The sequence below is a fragment of the Physella acuta genome, unplaced genomic scaffold, assembly GCF_028476545.2.
Source record: "Physella acuta isolate Inbredline_101_S28 unplaced genomic scaffold, ASM2847654v3 ptg000548l, whole genome shotgun sequence".
NCBI lineage: Eukaryota > Metazoa > Mollusca > Gastropoda > Physidae > Physella > Physella acuta.
The window spans coordinates 886,886-909,705 of record NW_026732067.1 but is presented as its reverse complement, the minus strand read 5'-3'; the positions used below and the strand labels follow the sequence as shown (position 1 = coordinate 909,705).

Genomic DNA, 22,820 nt, shown 5'->3' with positions numbered 1-22,820 from the left:
CTGTGAGTTGGTTTTGTTTTTGTGGTACTAAAATATGTCTTTGTAACTTGGAGAGAACTTAATTAATTAGCCTGGAGAGAATTTGTAGAGAACTGTTCAATGAAATCTCTGAGGCCTAATTACTTAATCAAGTTCCCATTTCAGACCTAACAATTTTTAGGGGCGATGAAGTAGTGGTCTTTTGTTTCTTGATCATGGCATATAAGGGGGTGATGCGGTCAGCACTATGCCCAAAGGCCTTTACTTTCCCTAACGTGAGTTAGGTACCTATCATAGTTCATTGGACTCATGGACATCCTGTAGACCCAAGTCTGAGCAAGGATCCGAAATCGAGACTTTCGGGATAGCAATCAAATGACCTACCACTCAACCACTAGGTCCCTACTTAGTGCAAAACAAAAGCACGAAAGTAGTACAGCAAAGTTTAAAAGTAATCCATGATACCTAACTACTGAACCCACTTTTCCCCCCAAATGGGGGTCGGTTAGGGTTCATGTTATGCAAATCTTCAGACATTGCTGACCAATCACTAAGTTTGGTGGGGAAAGTAGCAAGTCATAAAAGTCCTTGATGACAAGAACAGTCAGATATTATCAAGATGGCTCAAACATGGAGTCAGCTCCATTCTCAGCTGTCCCATGTTTAGTTGTGGCTATTGGCGGCTCTCTCTTGTCACTTGCAAAACTTTTAGTTTCAAAATTGATGATTTCATATAACCACATTTTCCGTTCTCAAATGTTAATATATATATATATATATATATATATATATATATATATATATATATATATATATATAAACACATAGGCCATAGGAGGAGAGATTTGAGAACCCCCATATCTAAATTCTACCTGTGCCATTGCCCAGGACAGAGAACTCGAGAGAGCTGTTAAAACGTATATGCCTACTAAAGAGTAGTCGCCCTTATGGGAGGGGGGAATGTCTTCGATCAACGACGTCAAGTAGATTACCACCACTCCTCTATCACCGCATATCACTAAGAAAAGCCAGCCTCCTTCCTTCTTATAATTTAACTTGACGTCATAACGTATCACCTCTCTGATCACCATAAAAAAATTACATTATTTCTACCTAGAAATTCGACACTAAAAAATTTTTTAAAGCACATGTAGAATCTGTAGATGTATGCTGATTCGCGTTTCCTTACGAGCATTGACACTAACATCATACCACTCCACCTCTTTTTTTTTATCGTGTGTTACGTCAATTTTAAACGCACCCCCCCCCCCCCCCCCCCCTCCTGAGTTTCTAATTTTTAAAAACGTGTAATGGGCCAAAGTTTTTCATGGTCTAAAGTTCTTATCACAACAGGCTAATGAACAAATAGTCAAGTCATTGTAGACTTCTAACTCTAAATATTAACAGGTTTGGGGTAAAGTATTTAAAGAGAAACCCTAAGCGATAACTGCCTATTATTATATTATAGTATTAAACAAATATAGATCTAAATGGTATTATTTAGCCCATTGGCTATTAGTGCCTGTTAAATTATTACTGTTTTTGTTTCTGTGTTTAATATCAGTTGTAGGCCTTAGGTCTATATGTCATGCACATAGACCTATAGGGTCTAAACAATACACAATTTAAATTTGAATTTTTACTCTATTCAGTTTACAGATATTGAACTACAGTCATGGTGCAATGGTCAAGTTTTACAAACAGCCGGTATTTAACACTAGCCGCCACTGCTGTGACTGCAATAGCTGCCTCTGTGTACTTTACTATGAAAAAGAAAAAGAAAGTCTACGAGCTTGTTGGAGAAGTGTCTGGTCTCTATTGTTACCCAGTCAAGTCCTGCGCAGGTATTAAGGGGGATGTTGCATTTTGTTCAAGCACTGGTTTAGTGGTGTCAGGTGTCAAAGACAGGTCAGTTTTACATTTTCATCCATGTAGCCCTCTAGTGGTCAATCATCCTTTGGATGGTGTCCCAATGTTGTCACTTAAAGCTTTAAGCTGAATTGAAAATTTTTTTAAAGGAACAATGCACATTTTTTATATTTTAACCAAAAATGTTGGTGAATAGCTCATTAGATTTTAGATGTAATTTTCATTATATTGATGTGGAACAAAATACTGCTGATGCATTAATCTGTTTATAAAATAAAATGATACATCATTGACTGATGTATTTAGGCTCCTCCTAATCTTTTCTGAAAATATTTCTAAAATCTGAAATATTTAACACTGTTCAACTAATGTTTACATTACATTTATATTAACATAGGTGGGTATTGCTACACTAAAACCAGGATATATTTTTATTTTATTTATTATGTATAGGCACTTTTTAATAGTCCGCTCCAATGGTGACTTTATTACACAACGTCAGATTTCTAAAATGGCCTCAATCAAAACATCAGTGGATGGCCAGGATTTGATTCTAGATGCAGATGGTATGGCTTCATTAAAAGTTCCCTTATCTCCAAAGCTGGATGAAAGTAAAATAATTCTCTGTAGGTAAATGCCAAAAAGATTTGTTTTTTTTAAAATTCTCTTAAGCCCATCAGAAAAATGTTTTTTTTAGGAATTTCTCTGACACAGCAACTGTTAATTAAAAATGTGCATCATCTCATGAAAAGATTTTGAAATAAATACTGTAAAATGGTGATGTTACTAACATTTTAGTTACTTACAATAGTGTCATTTCAGAAAAATGAGACTGTTATTTTAAAGTGTGACTTCTGTTGCTTTTCTCCAGAATTTTTCAAAGTACCCTAGATGCACAGGACTGTGGAGAAGAAGCATCCTCATGGATTAGTTCTGTGTTGGGGGAGGAGGGTCTGAAGCTTGTTGTATTCATTCCAGGGGTCAGCAAGAGACAAAGTGTAGCAAAAAATTCATTAGCCAAAGACCAGGTATTTTGATCAATCATTTCAATAAAGACATAATATATTTAAAAGGCAATCTATTCCAATTCTTTTTTAAATTGCATGAATATACAAGAATCTTATTCATCTGATTCATATTCAGTTATATCATGTTCTTTAGTCTCGTTGCGGAAGGGAAAATATTTCAATCCTGTGCTAACTTCATTATAAATATAAAAGCTTAATCTACAATATAATTGAAATGAAAGGCATACACATAACTTAATTATAGCTTTTCAATTATAAGCTCTTTAACTGACAGAGTATGGGAGGTACTAAAGCTGGTTTATTTTATTGTGTCTCTTATGTTATTGTTTTACAACAGATTGCATTTCCAGATAAAAGTCCTTATCACTTAGCAACAGAAGAATCTCTAGCAGACCTAAACTCAAGAATAGAGAAATCACCTAATGGGAAGATTACTATGAGTAACTTTCGACCTACTATTATTATAAAAGGTGCAAAGAAACCTTGGGATGAGGTAAAAAATTAACTGAGTAATTCAGCATTTTTTGTGGCATAAAAAAAAGCATTTTTATTTTATTTTAGTGTGCAACTCCTAAATCAGTAAAAATGTATTAAATAACTATTTTTAGGATAACTGGAGCCATTTGAAAATTGGAGGATCTGTTGAAATGAGAGTACTTGCCCCTTGTGACAGGTAATAAAATGTTTTTGTATAATTTTAGTAATCTTTTCTTTTTTGCAGAGTTAAGCATTTAAGTTGACTGGTTCAAACCAAAATCAATGATATGTAATTGTTTGCTTAATAGGTAATTTATATTTAATGTGTTTGACTTTGTCATAAATTTTTGTATTTCCTATTTCAAAAAAATGTATTTTATGCCTTGTCCAGATGTCTACTAACAACTGTAGATCCCAATAAAAGTGAGAGAAGAGAAGATGGGGAGCCACTCAAAACTTTGAGAAAGTTTGTATTTCATTCTTCTTACTATATTTGTTCAATGTTTATGAACTCTTTTGTTTTAGGTGTGTTGAAATAATATTTTAACATGTATTTCTAAAGATTTAAAATTTAATCTTTAAGAACATACTTTCAAATATAAAGTTTGAATTATTTTCAAATATTTAATATGTAAATAGTAAATACTCTTATATAATTATAAACAAATCTCTTATTTTGTTTATGTTACTCGTATTTGAATGTGTTTATTTTTTCCCCTAAGATTTAGGATCGTCACTGAAGTCAGCTCTACAGCTCCACTTTTTGGCATTTTTGCAGCTGTAGATACTGAGAACTCTATAAAAATTGGTGATCCAGTGTATGCTGTGAGGAAATAAAATGTATTAGGTTTAGTCAATATTTATTGATAATGTTTTCTTGTGTTATAAAAGTAAAATTTTCTGTTTAATATAATCTTGTTATTTAGGATATGTAACAAAAATTGTTTGATTGATTACAAGTTATTTTGCTTAAAGTTTTTATGAAAAATGCACTTTGTAAAATATTTATTTAATATATTTTAAGTTTATATATTTATTATCTAGCCATACTTTGTTGTATTTAATCAGTTGCTTTTTTCTTGCAATTATATTTTATATGTTTAATTTTGATTTATTCATGGTACGTTTTTGCAAGGATAATCCTAGCCTTTTAAAAAATGCACTGAATATTATCCAAATAGGAAGTTCTTTACAACTTTTTGTTGAGTCATATTAAAAAAAAATTCTCCTAGATCTATTCTTAATTTTTCTAAACAGTTAAAATTTATTAATCTTGTTTAGAAACACTTTTAATGCAACATATTTATAGATTTTATAAATAATGTTGAAACCAGTTGTGACAATTTTTTCATACAATCAATCCACCTATAAGAAATTTTGTAGAATAATAATAATTTAAATCAAAGGCAGTATATGTAACAATTTACCCAATAAAATGATAATAATATACTATCTGTCCCTATGATACCTAAACAGACTTTATGCTCCACAGAATGATGTCCCAAAAGTAAAAATAGTTCAATTAATAGCTTTAAAGATTATTTTTTATTAATTTATTGCACAAGAAAAGCTATATGTATTTAAAATATAATGAATTATAATGGTGTTTTTTTTTAATTTAAATTTAACATTGTAAATTACTTCTGTAAAATAAATGTTTAATATAGTTTGCATAATTTTTTTTAAAGCTGGTCTTAAAAAAAGAGTAACAGCTAATAAGATTGCTATAAAATGTGGTTTTGTTGTGTAACTAGAGAGTGTCTAAAACTTGAATAAAGTTAAATACAGTTCTTTTGTAAAACCATTTAAGAATTGTGTTATTTATCTAGAAGTTGTAGATGAATGACACAATTACTGGATGGTGATTCACACAGCACTCAGTCCAAAAAAAATCATCACAGTAAGATTTTAAAATCTGTACAAAAGTTATGCATGATATACACTAGTGGCTTCACAAGGTCGAACAAACCATGGTATCACCCCTCCATTAAAGACTAAATGTATGATTTACCAAAATAATAGATAATTTGGTGTCACCCCCATATCAAATGGTGCCACCCTGTGCGGTCCGTAACATCACCCCCACCCCCGTGATGCTACTAGTATAGCTCATACACAACTTTAGCATGACTTAGAATTGTTTCATTCAACTATGGACAACGGATCGTCCATAAATGACGTCACACTCGTAGGGGGGATGGGGCGTCGGTGATTTTGTGATGATGGAGAGGGGTTCCGATAGTCACACTTTTGCATTTTAAAAAAGTAATGTAAGAAACTGAATTTTAGCCGTTATTTCACGTTTTATAAAACCATTTTAATAAATAGTAATAGAAATTGATTAAAATCCCTTTGTTTACAGAGCTTAGTCGATAGTTTAGGGGGAAAAAACTGATGTTAAAAAAATTCAAATGCAATTTTGAGGTGGGGGGGGGGGTGTATGCTGAGAGGTGACGTCATTTTAGGGGGGGGGGGGGTCTGGCTTTTTGTGACGATGTGTGACAGAGGCAGTTTCTTCGAGACTTTTCTCCGGAGGGGGGTGCGCACTTAATATTTTCGGGGGGCGGTCTACATTTTCCGGGGGAGGGGGCGGACACTAGTAAAAGTATATGTTTATTATATAAATTCTATCTCGTAGACTTTCTTTGAGCCCCCTTCCCCCCCCCCCCCCCCCCGAAGATATGCCTGGAAGAAACTCTGTACAGAGGGCAGGTGGAGTAAAAATCGTCAAAAAAGTGAGGGGGGTGGGAGGATTCTTATATTTTGATATTATTAATATCCTAAAAATAATGACTGAGGCTAAAAGCATAATTCGGGATATGAGACAAATCTATCACTAATTAATAATTTATGTATCAAAATTTACCTATTTTAACCTTTTTGTCTACACTACACATATAGGCCTAGGCCTACTCATAAAAAGTCAGACCGCCTAAAAACTTCAGGTCTAATTAATTATATTTCCTAACATATATAATTTTCATTATTAAATAAAGATTGATGTTTTGGCAAAACCACTGTAGCAAGAAAACAGTTAATAATGCTGTACAGATCTATATCTATTAATTATTATAGTAAGCTAGCTATTAAGAAAAAAAATTCGTTGTTTTAAATATTAATAAAGTCTTTTAAAAATATTTTAGCCTTAAAATGCTATCTTAATTAAAATAAGAAAAAAAAATTGATTTTAATAGTGGGTGGCTTTTTTTAATCACTTTGACGATGATTGGAAAGGTGGCACGGCAAGTTCGAAAAGGTAACTTTACTTATAACCAGGGGTAAATAAGTAAGTTTGGTCTTATTAACGGCGCATAACCTGGGGCCAACTTTGTTTTTTATATATAGATTAAGATAGATAAGGCCTAGGCCTATATTTAAAAATATTTTGGTTTGTTTTAATGATGTGCGTTTTTTTTCTATTAACGTAGACTGTCGTAGAATCCGACGCATGTCTAGATACACGAAAAACAAATAGAATATAGATCTAGAGTCTAGATTCTAGGCCAAAGTTTTTTTTATAATGTTAGCTTCGAATAGACTTCAAACCAATGATAAACTAATTTATTAGCCCATTCATTAACTACTAATCTAACTAAATCTAGGTATTAGTTTTTTATTTGATTATTCAAAGCAGTGAGGCTATTATACTAAAATAATACTTACCTAAGCCTAATTAAATTAATAATACGCAGGTAAAGTATTAGAACTAGAATCTAGATTTAGAATCTACAGATCTTAGCTACTGTACTAAGTTTATCAGTAATAATTAGTATTGTCCTATACTAGTCTTATACATAGTCTATGTAACCGACTGTTAAGCTCACTTACTTAACTGGCCATTTGTTCGATATTTATAATAGGCCTTTGCTTTACTATATACTATATCAAAAAAAGTATTTTCTACAGCTCTGCCAGATTTGATGTCTAATTTATACCTATTAATTTTATACGATAAATAAATAAATTGTGTTTTCTAAGATATTATTTTCTTAATATTGGCCTATTAATATACATAACAGTCTGATATATATTAAGCAAGTCAACATTCAACATAGGCCTACCATTGCAATTGCATTTAATATAGAGATTATAGACATACTTCATAATCTAACTAATACTAATTCATAAAATTAATACTTTAGGCAAGGTTTAGTAGGTCCACATGAAAAAATTACTAGATCTATGTTTATGTTATTATTACTAGAAATCTAGATCTAGATAGATCTAGATCTATATGATATAGTCTAATTACTAATACTATCATCAGAATGTCAGCTTTACCTCACAATGCACTACAATCAACAATTAATTAGTCATAAAATAAAATTTTCTAGTACAGGCCTACTATCTATAAGTATAGTTGCTATACTATACTAATAGACTAATAGTATCTATCAATCTATAGTTATAGTATAGTAATGGGGTAATAATATTTATTATTATTTACTACAAACATTATAATATCCATAAATACTATAGTTATTAATTAAGTTATTATACAGCCCATTGTTTATATAATAACTAGTATAGTAACCTAAAAGTATAACAAACATAGAATCTAGTTCTAATATATTTTTTAAATATATTTTACATTCTAAGAACAGAGCGACACTTATATTAATTAAAATATAAACTAATATTTTATCTAATGATTTCTTTTGTGTTTCTTAGCTGTAGCAAACTACAGTCATGGTGCAATGGTCGAGTTTAACACTAGCCGCCACTGCTGTGACTGCAATAGCTGCCTCTGTGTACTTTACTATGAAAAAGAAAAAGAAAGTCTACGAGCTTGTTGGAGAAGTGTCTGGTCTCTATTGCTACCCAGTCAAGTCCTGTGCAGGTATTAAGGGGGATGTTGCATTTTGTTCAAGCACTGGTTTAGTGGTGTCAGGTGTCAAAGACAGGTCAGTTTTACATTTTCATCACCAGAACAATACAGTTTATGACAATTGGGTTTAACCCCATGATGACCACTAATTAATGATCATTATGAATTTTTTTTCTTTATTATTTAACCTTTAATTAAACTCCTTTTTTTATAGATGAAAAGATGTATTGACTAATAAACAGGTTTACGGCAAAAAAGCTTTCCTATATCAGATATTGCCTGCTTAAGGATTCTCATCCCGAAAAGTAGTTTAAATTATAAACTTATTGAGTTATGCATAACATCTAATCATAATATCTTACAAATGACTAGCCTCTTCAAACATAACGTCATATTTATTTCCAATTTAAAGGCACTTTTTAATAATTCGTCCAAATGGTGACTTTATCACACAACGTCAGATTTCTAAAATGGCCTCAATCAAAACATCAGTGGATGGCCAGGTTTTGATTCTAGATGCAGATGGGATGGCTTCATTAAAAGTTCCTTTATCTCCAAAGCTGGATAAAAGTAAAATAATACAGTGCAGGTATGTTGCTATGTTGTTATAGGGTTATGTACGTTTATTTTATTAAAGTGTAATTATTTATTTAGCTTATATTTTTGTTATAGAAATTATTCGTGTGTTGCTTATCAGGAACAAGAAGACAAAATAGTTACAATTTAATATCTAACAATGGCTAACATAAGAAATTGTGGCCTCTTTTTTTCCAGAATTTGGGTTAGTACTCTAGATGCCCAGGACTGTGGAGAAGAAGCATCCTCATGGATTAGTTCTGTATTGGGGGAGGAGGGTCTGAAGCTTGTTGTATTCATTCCAGGGGTTAGCAAGAGGCAAAGTATAGCAAAAAATACTCTAGCCAAAGACAAGGTATTTTATCACCATTAAACCATTTAAATTTAGTTTAACTCAAGGTTTAGCCTCCCTTCCCCATTCGTATTTCTGTATTTAGATTTAAATTTTTTTAAAGGTTGCAGATGTAAACGTTTCTGCTTACATCTGGTAATTTTTAGTCCTGGAAATTGTGTTAAAAATATGTTGGTGCATTGGATTTTAAACTTCTTTATTGTTCAATAATTACACACTATTTCTGTTTCCCTTTAATTGTCGATATTTATTATTATTTGAGTACTTTGCTAAACCTCTGCACCTTCGTAATACTGTGCAAAAACATTGTTAATCGGTTGGGGGGGACTTTTTTGCTAATTCTGCCATTGTTCTTTACTCAATTAATAACTGTTGTGATATTAGTTTTTTTAATTATTATTCATCAATTACATAATATATTAACACAATTATCTTAAATATAATAAAGTATCTTTAGCAAAGATTATCCATTCATAGGATAAATAAAGCATACATAGCTGTAAATTTGTGATTTATTTATGGCAGTTAAACATTTTAAGAAAAAGCTGAGGTTAATAATATAAAAATTGTTAATATCAATTAGGCATACTTGTTCAAATATTATTTCATTGTTTTAACAGGTTGAATTCCCTGATCAAAGTGCTTACCTTGTAGCGACAGAAGAATCTCTAGCTGACCTCAACTCACGAATTGAGAAATCACCTGACGGCGAGGTCACGATGAGAAACTTTCGACCCAATATTGTCATCAAGGGCACGAAGAAACCCTGGGATGAGGTAAAATATCTATTCACAAAATAAACTCACACAATGGGTAGGACATTTGAATAGAATACCAGATCAAATATACACATACACACCAGATCAAATAGGACATTTGAACAGATTGCCCGACCAAATTTTCACTGTGGGTAAAACATTTTCAATGGAATATCACATCATAAGAAGATAAAAACAAAGCAATAAGCATCTCACAGGTCAGCAAATGATTAGACTGATGAAATAAAGAAGACATGATGTGCATCCATTGTAGGTAACCACTAATTGCAAACAGATTACTATGGGAAAATATGATGACCTCCATGGGTTGTAGAGCCATAAATAACATTGAGATTTACACAACTAAATTATGCTTAGAATTGCTAATGAAATTGTGTATTAGATGTTCACACTTAGAAAACATTGCATTGATAGGTTTTGTTGCTGTTAAAGAAACAAGAATTGCCAATAATTCAGACTACTCTACAGCTAACTAACTACAATTATTGCCTTATTTTCTGCATTACTACTCAGATTGATAACATGTCAGTCTCAGTGTTTAAGGGCAAGCTTAATCATTGCTAGTATTGTCAAGTTTTTGTCTCTGATCCTGACTTGCTATAGGCCAATGATTCTGTTTTTTACAATGCATGTTTCAATTTCCTTATTGCTAGTTAAGACAGAAATCACTGTATTGTATTCGTGTGTGTCTAAAAAATAAACTATGCTAAATTAAACATTTGTTGAAATACAGGATAACTGGAGCTTTTTAAAAATTGGAGAATCAATTGAAATGAGAGTGCCTGCCCCTTGCACAAGGTAAGCCTATAAATAAATATTTTAAAAGCTGACATTTCTTCAATATTTTGTTCAGATCTAAAATAAATTTCTGGGAGATTGAGAGGAGAGTGGAAAATCTAAGTTTCCTAATCAAGATTCAAGCACCACTGACCCTAAGTCTGCAATATTTCTGATATCTATTGACTTTTTTGGGTTAACTGAAATCAAATTGTTGTTGGCAGATGTGCAGTCTTGTAATTGAATAATAAATAGTTTAAATTAAATCTTTATATAATTAGACATTATGGACTTGAATCTTTCCATATTTTAAAAATATTTTGATGAATTTGATGTGTTACCTGTGCAGGTGTGTGATGACCACAGTTGACCCAGATAAATATGAGAGGCGAAGTGATGAGCAGCCTCTGAAGACTTTAAAAAGGTTTAAATTTAGATCAACTCATTGTTGCTTTTTTTAAATTAATATTATCTTATTTTTATTGTGGAACTTGTGGAGCCTATGCTATTATCATATTGCTAATCTATTTTTTTTCTTATACAAAAATTTTCATTTTCCTGAATACAATATTGATAAACCAGTTTTAAGTTTTTTTCTTTTTTTGTCTTCATATTTCATGGTATTATAATATAGTTATCATTTTTTTAGGTTTCGGATCTTCGCTCAAGAAAATCCATCTTCTCCGCTGTTTGGAGTATTTGCAGCTGTTGATTCTGAAAGCACGATAAAAGTTGGTGATCCAGTTTACGCTGTCAGAAAATAAAAAATATGGAAGCTTTCCTTGAGGTCCACACACACAGATAATTATGTTGGTTTTATAATGTGGTATACAATATGTTGGCTCCCTATAGCCTGTTATGTAATGCTTGACTTGATAGCAGATTTACAAAATTATTTTACAGCCATTTTTTTATCTAATTTATGATTCACTTGCTCCTTGATAGGTCAGGTTTCCCATAAAAAAACATAAAATTATCATCATTATACCCAGTGTCAGCATAATTATGGTAGAAATATTGTTACTACTTTTAAAATTGTGTTTCTTTTTGACTGGTGTATAGCCTATTTTTTTGGAGAAGTTGTACTTATATGTACAATCAATAATTAGGTCAATTTTCCTCAAGCATTCTGAAATGTTTTCTATTTTTTTATCATTAGAACATTCAGTTTATTTTGTCATTTAATTTTTATGCAATAGTTATATTTATTAAATGTGTTGTCTTATTATTTTAATAAATTATGCTTTTATTTTTTTAGTCTGACAGTTTGTATTCAAATATTTAATAAATTGGGGATGCTAACCTGAAAATTACTAATTCCCTACCTGGTCTAAAGATCGCTACCAGGGGGGAGAAGTAAAAACTGGGCAGAAACCCAAAGATTAGCTGGCAACATGGGTGTGAGAAATGCCAGGTTATTTCATTTTTTTGTAATCTGCCAGCTTATTAGAAATGCTTGAGCTGTTTATGCTGTTGTTAGAGAGAGTAGACTACTTCACCTTTATTTACTTCTTAAAGTTATTTAAATGTCTTTTTATCCTATGTAACTCTTATGAACTTTTTCACTGTAATTTAAATATAATTCATTTTAAACTGTAATTAATCAAACTAAAATATTTTTTTGTTTTCTTTTTGCAATTTACTAAAGAACTTTCAGTATGAAATAGATAATTATTTTTGTTTATTTTTTGTACCTACTTTTGATCTCAATTAGAAATGTAATTGTTTATTTATATATAATTGCATTCTCTTAGTTCCGGTAACTATATTTTGTTTTAAGTTGTTTTTTTTTATAAAAGTTTAAACATTGTTTTCTACATTTCCTTCCAATCATATTTGTTATTGCTCTTCTTTAAATTTAATTCGATGTGGGTTGTTTTTTTTTATAAAGAATGTAATAGTTCAAGTTTTGTAATTGTTTCATATCTTTTTACACAGATTTTAGAATTTACTTTCTACACTTTTACTTGTATGTGCCTTATTCCTTAAAAGGTTGCTCCCAGAACATTTTATTCACATAACTGGAATTTTTACCAAACATTTTGTGAGTAACATGAAAGATGGTGTTTTTGATGATGAGTCTGAAATAAAAGTTTTTTACATTTCAATATTTTATTTTTATAGCTGCTATTTGTGTACATTGGGAATTAAAAAATCATTTCAACTTGTCATGTCAACATCTTGTCCCTCTGTGTTTAGGGAAGTCATACCTTCTGGTCAATCTCTCAGATGACCCATATGGTACTGGTCAGATGCTGAATCCCTTCTTCCTGTTCAGCTAAAATGTGTTGATTGGTTACATGATAATAGTCGATTGAGATTGAATGAATGTGAACATTTAATTAATACTTAACTGAAATTTATTGTAATGTAATATAAAATCTCCATACACCAAGATCCATCATATTATTACAACATTTCTTGGAGCCAGCACCCCAGAGAAAAAGAATGAATATAACTGACGAATGTCACAAATAACTTGCATTATGGGGTGCCGATGATGAGTTATAGGCAGAGGCGGGGGGTGCGGGCCGCACCGGGTGACACCATTTATTGGGGGTGGGTGACGACACCAAGATGAAAAATTGCAAAATATAGAAGAAATATGCTTTTTGCCGGTTCAATTAATGAATAATTAGAGTTTAAAGTCTCGACAATGCATACACACTCACACACACAAACCCAGTCCCTCATATATATATATATATATATATATATTATATATATATATATATATATATATATATATATATATATATATATATATATATACACTTTTTTTCCTTTGGTGGTGTGTAGAGAGGGGGGGGGTGACACCAAGAAGTGCCGCACCGGGTGACACCCTACAGCGACGTCGCTGGTTATAGGTCCTGGTCGCTACACCTCTCCCCCACCATCACCCCCTCTCCCCGGATACGCCTCTGCCTAGAGGTAGTCCTAGATTGCCTGACCCAGTTTGAAAAACGCTACAGTAAAATAATTTAATATTAAAATAAAACAACAGGCGGTGTGTGGAGGTGTGTGTGTGTGGGGGGGGGGGGGGGTAGCTTATATTGTAGGTGTACACACCTATAATACTCCTGAACACAGTCTGCAATCGTCTGCAACCTACAGCCTTCTTTGGTCCAGTTGTAAGGTGACAAGGTCCAGGGAAAAGATTCACGACACATCACTGGAGAAATACCTGGATATTTTCAACCTAGTATTATTTTTTTATTATTGTTGTTTCCTTGAAATGAGGACATAACATTTATCTTGCAATGGTTGGTGATTAATATGCAGCTGATAACTTTTTAAGTGACGGAGGGGCATTTACAAAAATTTAAATTAGTTCTTCTACAAATGTAATATTATTCAATAAGTGTTTCCTTATGTAAAATTTTGGACGAATGAAGGCCTGAGAATTAGGCATTGTTCTACCTCGCTGCAGTAAGCCTACTTACTTAATCAAAATTAAAGTGTCAAATTTAAACATACTTTTTCGTTTTAATACTTATTTCAGTTGATGCAAGTTATCGTACACGTGTCTAGAAAAAAATAATTCATATATGTTATAATAAAACAATGATTCGATGGCCGATACTTCCAAGAGGTCCGCTTTTGTGTGCATGTGTTGCTTCTGTCGCAACGGTTACAGTTCTCGTTTGGATAAGAAGGAAGAGGAAAACGTACGAGCTAGTGGGCGAGGTCACGGCCCTCAATGTCTACCCGGTCAAGTCTTGTGGACCCGTGTCATGTGACCAAGCCAAGTGTACGTCAGAGGGTCTCAAAATATTCAATGTCAGTGATCGGTAAGTGTTGATGGTGATATTTGAACGCGGTTCGTTGTTTTTTTTTTTTTAAATATGGTTTGCCAATAAACAAAACTGCACTCATTGGAGATCGAGAGGGGGGGGGGGGCTTTTCTTTTTAAAAGCCAGTTTTTGTAAATTATAGCGGAAATTGATTGAAGCTCAGTCGATGTTTTAGAAAGAAATCGATGTTTTATTAAACAAAAACTACAATTTTAAGGGAGGGGGAGGGTTGTAGACTGAGGTATGACGTCACTTTCGGAGCGGGGGTGGGTGGTGGAGGCTTGCTTTCCGTGATGATGCGTGATCATGGGGAGGAAGAGGGTAAAATCCCTTTATAAAGCAAGGATTACCTACAGTTGTAGCTATTAAACAGCCAATGAGATGCTAGCTTGATAAAGTAGAGCAGGTTCTAATTGATAAATATTTTATTTCTGAAGTAAAAAATCTTTATATTTAGAGACAAATTAATAAATGGGACATGGCTGACTTATGCTTCTTTGGTCAATCTTCATTCTTCTGCAGCCATTTTCTCATTGTTGATGCCACGGGCGATTACGTCACAGCCCACCAGACGGCGCAGATCGCTGGGATTAAGTCTTCAGTAGATCAGCAGGAACTGGTCCTGGAATTCGACAATGTACCTGAGCTACGAGTACCTTTAAACCATCAGGTGGACTTAGCCAAAATAGTACCATGCAGGTAAGATAGTGGCGTGTTTATTTTGTCAATTGAATTAATACTACATGTCCTAAGCCAATGGGTGTGATCACAGGGGATAAAAAAAATTCCCGAATAATTTTTGATGGTTTAACTATTTTGTACACCAAAATGGCCGACAATATTTTGTACACTAAAATGGGCAACACTATTGTGTACATCGTAATGGACACTTATTATTGAGTAAAGAATATTTATTTAGTTGGATAAATAACTATTTATTGCTAAATGCAATATACAATATAATTACAATTGACGCCTTTGTGTGCTGGGGTGAAACCAAATACTTACAGCATATAGTATAAGTATATCCAAAACTATCTTTGTCGGAGTGACAGAATTACCGCACCAGATTTCACCCGACCTAGTTACGCCACTGCTTGTAACTAGGTGCCTTATTTAAAAACAACGTACTATTATCTTTACTTGATGTACAGACTGTATTCCACGCCATTTGAAGCCCAGGACTGTGGCCCAGAGGCTGGGGCCTGGTTAAGTCAAGTCTTACAGATGGAGGGCCTCAAGCTGCTAGTCCTGCCCCCGGGGCTGAAGAGGAGGGTCGGGCGCTGTGCTCAGTCGACCGTTAAAGACCAGGTAAAAAGTCGCACAACTTATTGTTATCAACCCTAATCAGAATGTGCATAGATATGTTAAGTTCATCATATTCGTGTTCACGTGGAAAAAACCTATTTTTAAAGATCAGTTTGCGCCACTTTATTGCATAAATCACTATTACAGAGTTATCTACATTTATTCCTAAAAAAATTTCTTTCCTTCTAATGACTCACTTTTCTGTTAATTAATATTCTTGAAATTAATTATTTGTTTTTAAATGTATATTAATTTAATTTTTGGGTTCTTTTAAAGAAGTTCAATACTTTTTCTTGCTAGACTGCCTTCTGAAAATGCTTTTTTTTTGCCAGATTGCCTTCTCAAACCGAGCCCCATACCTGATCGCCACAGAAGAATCTCTGGCAGACCTCAACACATGGATCAGCCCAGCTCCAGAAGGGGAAATAACCATGAGAAATTTCAGACCCTCCATTGTCATCAAGGGCATTGAGGAGCCGTGGGATGAGGTATGGGAGACAATCGTGTAAACAGTGTAGGCCCGATCAGCTGGTCTATGCTAGTCCACAGAGTTTCTTCCAGGCATCTCTTCGGGGGGGCGAAGCCCCCCCGAAAAATTTTTACCGCCCCCCCGAACGAAATGAAATTTATATAATTTATATAGAAAATATATACTTTTAACAGTGTCCGCCCCCCCCGAAGAAAGTTTACCGCCCCCCCGAAAATTTCAAGTGCCCCCCCGGAGAAAAAAGTCTGGAAGAAACACTGCTAGTCCAGTCAATGAAAATCGTTGCCTGGTGTCAATATCAAATGTGCCGAGGGAGGGGGTGCCATTTATTTTGTGACGCAATTCCAGACGGTTTTCTCCCATCCCCCACAAAAATCCAGAAACCGCTCAAGCATAGTCTACTACCCCTGCCTTCCCAATCATGTTTTCTAGTTCCACAGAGATTCAGTAATCATAACCTTTCCAAGATAAAAACACTTTTAACTGCGGTCTTTTTTCGTAAGTCACCACCCCTTTACCCACCAAGTCTATCGCGATAAGATAAACGTCCCACATTCTGCCCTAAGAGCATTTTGACCCTAACTTTATAGTACAGGAAAGGTTGTATGACGAAATGCATCGAAACACAAATGTTGAAATTGAAATCTGAAATATCATAGGTCTATCTTATTTATTTCCCTTTAACCTGTCACTCTTCTAGGTTTTTTGTTCGTAATTTCTTTGGTTGTTTCCCTTTACGAGTTAAAGACAGGCAAACTTGGTGATAGTATTTGTTTGTATGCGTTTAAAATGCTATTCTAAACTTCTGTAATAGATCATTATTCAAGTAAATTGTATAACTTCAACCTTCGTTAAATGATATTTTTAAATATTGAAATGCGAATAAACTTATATAATCAATTTAATTAATTGATTTCTCTAACACGTCCACAGGATAACTGGACTGAAATAATGATCGGTAACTATGTTTACATGAGAGTCTTGCAGCACTGCGGAAGGTGATGTTTATTTTATGTACAAGCATCCATTTACTTTGTGTATATGCATCACTATCTTTAAATTATGTCTTAAAACCAACAAAGTATACAGGCATAAAAAATCTTTAAATTATGTCTTAAAACCAAGGGTAGAGTCCAATGTCATTGTGACCCACACTGAATACAAGTTAAAACCCCGTTGACAAGTACTGTTTTATAGTATTTTATGTCAAGCTGCAGTTGCCCTCCTGGTCTTCCTGCTTCTGTCATGTGCAAAACTATATGGCGGACAATGTATAGGCTGGGGAGGGAGGTGGGGCAGGAATTAACCATCTAAAGAGTATTATTTCTACACACACCGCCTATTAAAAAAAAAAACTTACGCAACTGTGTTGTCAAGTTAAAACCAGATCCATGTCGGTAGGCTAAATTAATAGCCTCCTGTTCGACTTGGTTAAACTGTAATGATAAAACAACTGATATCAATGTAATTAATGACGATGTAATATGTATGTAATGAAATATATCCAGGTGTCCTCTCACTACTGTTGACGCTGAGAAACTACAGAAACGGGAAGATGGCGAGCCATTTAAAACACTGAGAAGGTGAGGGAGTCTTGTTTGGTAGTCTATCTCCGTCATATACTAGTGTAGGGACCAGTGTTTCTTCCAAGCATCTCTTCGAGAGGGGGGGGGGGGGGCGTTACCCCCCCCCCCCCCCGAAGAAAGTCTACCGTTCCCGCCCTCCCCGAACGAAATTTATATAGAAAATATACTTTTACCAGCCCCGGTTCCACCCCACCCCCCCCCCCCGTCGAAAATATCAAGAGCCCTTTCCCCCCCCCCCCCCCCCCCCGGAGAAAAAAGTGGAAGGAACACTGGTACGGGTTTGTCTGCACCTGATGACAGCCAATCTAAAACCGTAGGATTTACTTTCAAAACAATACTTTGTCCAATTAAAATAATAAATTAATTAGTGAAAAGGGGTGACACTAAACTGAAAATGCAAAATTGTTGGAGTGGGCGGGGTGACACCCTCAGTTACCGCACCGGATGACACCCGTCCTTGTGATGCCATTGTCTACAACAGTGCTTGAAATCGCTTCTGCTGCTCTGCTGAAAACATAAAGCCAGGTGGAGAAGTTGAACTAGACATATTTAACTAAATTTGCATATTTCCTTAGTCGTTAATGTGTGTACTGATTTTAAATCAACTTAAAAACCATTTCCAATTTGAAATTTTTAATGTTAGAACATTTAATTTATTTTAATTACCAATTTTTATCAGACGTCGCCTGTTTCCATCAATCAACACCACGTCGCCATTGTTTGGTGTTTACTGCGGGCTGGAGTCAGGGGGGACCATCCGTGTTGGGGATAAGGTCTATGCTGTCAGAAGGAGCATGCACAGTACCGAAGTAGCCTAGTAGAGAATTGATCTTTTGTTGCTCCTCGTCCATATGTTGGCATGTTTGATGTAGCTATTTAACACAATTTATCTGATTTAAAAACTGACGAACTGGTCAGGGTAATATCAAAATTAACTGATGCCAGAATTTCTATTTGGTTAGTTAGTCTCCCCTTTGTTTACAACGAGATTTTTTTATAACAATATTGATTAGTACATGCTCACATTGTTTACTCTACAAAATTAATAAAATAGTATAGAAATAATTAACCTTAACAACTTATAGCAGTGTTTAAATAAGTGCGTGTTACGTTTGTATCTTGTGAGTTATAGTTATGTCCCTCGTATTACACACAGTATATCATTAAAGCAATGTCTCTTGAATGTGTAGTGTGTAAGCTGAGTTTTTTTTATTTTTAACGTGAACTGGTGATCAGAGGTAATCAGAGACGGTTCTCTACACATGCGTAATAAAGAGTTTCCGTCAACTAAACGGCGTCTCGTGTTCTCAGTAAAATAAGTTGAGCAATGTAACAGTGCGAATTTTTGTATTTTAGAATTTTTGGAAAAATAAATCTCTGTCGATCAAATGTACATCAATTATTTAAGTTGTCATATGGTTTGTTGCCTTGATTTATTCCATTGTCTTTCTTAAATTAGATGTACCTCCATTTATGAACAAGGGACGTGACTATTTAAATTGACTTATCTGAAGTTTCCCACATGTATTGTGTTATAGGACACGCATGAGCTATTTAAATTTAAAGATGGGGTTAAAACAACGCGGAGGTTTTGAAATTTTTACTGTGGCATTTTTTATGAACCGTTCTAAAACAAACTCTCGAAAAAATTAATAAACAATGCGACTTTTTTATGGCATAGATAATTTAAAGAGAGGCGGGGTGGTCAAATAATAGAGCGTTTGACTCCTAAACCCGAAAGTCTCGCTTTCGGATCCCGTATAACGTATTTAACGCAGATTGAAGAAAGTAAAGGTGGCTGGGCATAGTGCTGACCACACTATCGCTTTTCACATACACTGATGAACTCTATTTCACCTGCCGCATAGACCGTCAGGTTCGAAAATGTGTTTTACTTTAAAAAAAAATAGCGCCCTTTCAAAGCAGTCCATGAAAGTAAAAATTTCACATACTTTCAAATAATTTTGAGCACAAGGAAGTAATAAACAAATTCTCTTTGTTGGTGTTTTGTTACAACTTCTCTGGTTTACTTAATTAGATATTCCAAAGTCACAGCCATAAACATCAAAATTTGCTTGGGCAGGCGTGTTGATGTTTGACCTTACACCTGGATCCTCCTCCACCTCCTCACCTCACCCCCATCCAAACCACCAACGTGTTTAATAACTGGTTGGTGTAATGCTATAAATAGCGGCATTAATCTAAAAATCAAAGGGATGTCACTTTGAAAAATTGTAACAACGTCGGCCATAGTAAAGGATTTTTTTACTGCTGACTATAGCACGGGAAAATATATATGTCTGAGTTTTATTACTGGCTAGCTTGACGTGGGTACACCTTTTTTTCCATCACCTATATTATCATTATTTTTGCTTTAGTTAAATTTATATTTAAGATTTATTTCATAAAACTTATAGACGTGATTTTCTAAAAAATCAAATGTTTTTCGGCCAATCACCTGATTCACTATATTGTCCTTCCGTAACAGTATCGCTCAGTATAAGCCGTAGGCCCTATAAGCTATTTTTAATTAGATCTACATCTTTTATATAAATATAACTTTTGTAGTCATTGGAGATACACTATACTAAAACTGTTATGTATTAGCGATGTTATACTTAAGCCATATTTTGTTAACATCTTTCAAAGTGCTATCCAATGTATTTAGAGTCACCTTAACATTAACCGAAACTCAGTTATACTGTGCTTTGCATTCTTGTGCGTTATAAGACAACTAAAAAAAATGGTACACATTTTCGTCGCTTTGTTTCACAAATAAAAAATGTTAAGACATTTTCACGAAATATTTGAACATAAATATCACGCACATTTTACTTTATAAATCAAAGCGAGTTTTTTTCTCTAGATTATATTAGATTTATACAAGCACATCAAAACTCACACCAACATATTTTACTTTACACTCCAAAACATATTCTACACAGATTTATACAGCCGGCTAATAAAAAAAGTGTAGTCATATTCTACTACTAGATAGATTTAAACAATAAGCACATTAAAACATCCTAGCAAATAGTTTGCATTTACACATTAAAACATGTGTTCTTCTATAGATTTACACAAACAAGGCACATCAAAACCTCTACCAAAAGATTTACTTTACACATCAAAACATCTAATGTACTTTAGATTTACACAATAAGCTAATCAAAACCTTCACCAAATAATTATTTTTAACACATCAAAACATATTGTCAAAATTAAACGTTCACAAAAACACATCAAACCTTCCACCAAAATATTTACTTTACACATCAAAATATGTATTCTACATAGGTTTCACAGAACAAATACATTAAAACCTCCACCAAAATATTTTACTTAATACATCAAAACATGTTTACAACATTAGATGTACACATGGACATAAAATCCTTCACCAAAATATTTTACTTTACACATCAAAACACGTAGTCTAAATTAGATTTACACAACAAACTATTTAAAACCTCCTCCAAATTATTTCACTTTACATATTAAAACACGTAGTCTAAATTAGATTTACACAACAAGCTATTTAAAACCTTCACCAAAATATTTCACTTAATACATCAAAACATATTTTCTACATTAGATTCACCACAATATCCTCATGTAACAACACGAACAACACGAACATCAAAACCTTCATCACAATATAATCATGTAACAACACGAACAACACGAACATCAAAACCTTCATCACAATATCCTCATGTAACAACACGAACATCAAAACCTTCACCACAATATACTCATGTAACAACACGAACATCAAAACCTTCATCACAATATCCTCATGTAACAACACGAACATCAAAACCTTCACCACAATATCCTCATGTAACAACACGAACATCAAAACCTTCATCACAATATCCTCATGTAACAACACGAACATCAAAACCTTCACCACAATATCCTCATGTAACAACACGAACATCAAAACCTTCACCACAATATCCTCATGTAACAACACGAACATCAAAACCTTCAATATCCTCATGTAACAACACGAACATCAAAACCTTCACCACAATATCCTCATGTAACAACACGAACATCAAAACCTTCACCACAATATCCTCATGTAACAACACGAACATCAAAACCTTCACCACAATATCCTCATGTAACAACACGAACATCAAAACCTTCATCACAATATAATCATGTAACAACACGAACAACACGAACATCAAAACCTTCATCACAATATAATCATGTAACAACACGAACAACACGAACATCAAAACCTTCATCACAATATAATCATGTAACAACACGAGCAACACGAACATCAAAACCTTCATCACAATATCCTCATGTAACAACACGAACATCAAAACCTTCAATATCCTCATGTAAACAACACGAACATCAAAACCTTCATCACAATATCCTCATGTAACAACACGAACATCAAAACCTTCACCACAATATACTCATGTAACAACACGAACATCAAAACCTTCATCACAATATCCTCATGTAACAACACGAACATCAAAACCTTCACCACAATATCCTCATGTAACAACACGAACATCAAAACCTTCACCACAATATCCTCATGTAACAACACGAACATCAAAACCTTCATCACAATATCCTCATGTAACAACACGAACATCAAAACCTTCACCACAATATCCTCATGTAACAACACGAACATCAAAACCTTCACCACAATATACTCATGTAACAACACGAACATCAAAACCTTCACCACAATATCCTCATGTAACAACATGAACATCAAAACCTTCACCACAATATCCTCATGTAACAACACGAACATCAAAACCTTCACCACAATATCCTCATGTAACAACACGAACATCAAAACCTTCACCACAATATCCTCATGTAACAACACGAACATCAAAACCTTCATCACAATATAATCATGTAACAACACGAACAACACGAACATCAAAACCTTCACCACAATATCCTCATGTAACAACACGAACATCA

General features: G+C 33.7%; 1 protein-coding gene and 1 long non-coding RNA gene across 2 annotated transcripts; one reads left to right on the top strand and one right to left on the bottom strand.

The window, feature by feature from the left end:
• Positions 1-1,328: 1,328 nt before the first annotated feature.
• On the top strand, positions 1,329-18,751 carry LOC131946229 (uncharacterized). The gene is made up of 21 exons (XM_059306903.1): positions 1,329-1,393; positions 1,632-1,887; positions 2,302-2,478; positions 2,720-2,876; positions 3,214-3,369; positions 3,485-3,549; positions 3,745-3,819; positions 4,076-4,184; positions 8,031-8,257; positions 8,594-8,770; positions 8,956-9,112; positions 9,730-9,885; positions 10,622-10,686; positions 11,015-11,089; positions 11,315-11,417; positions 14,917-15,158; positions 15,614-15,770; positions 16,100-16,255; positions 17,188-17,252; positions 17,763-17,837; positions 18,520-18,751. Exons 2-21 carry the CDS (start codon positions 1,655-1,657, stop codon positions 18,656-18,658), a joined length of 2,766 nt encoding a protein of 921 aa, XP_059162886.1. The 5' UTR covers positions 1,329-1,393; positions 1,632-1,654; the 3' UTR covers positions 18,659-18,751.
• On the bottom strand, positions 12,830-14,391 carry LOC131946193 (uncharacterized). The gene is made up of 3 exons (XR_009387672.1): positions 14,143-14,391; positions 13,735-13,849; positions 12,830-12,943 (listed from the first exon to the last, which is right to left on the bottom strand). It is a non-coding gene; the product is annotated as an uncharacterized LOC131946193 (long non-coding RNA).
• Positions 18,752-22,820: the final 4,069 nt, after the last annotated feature.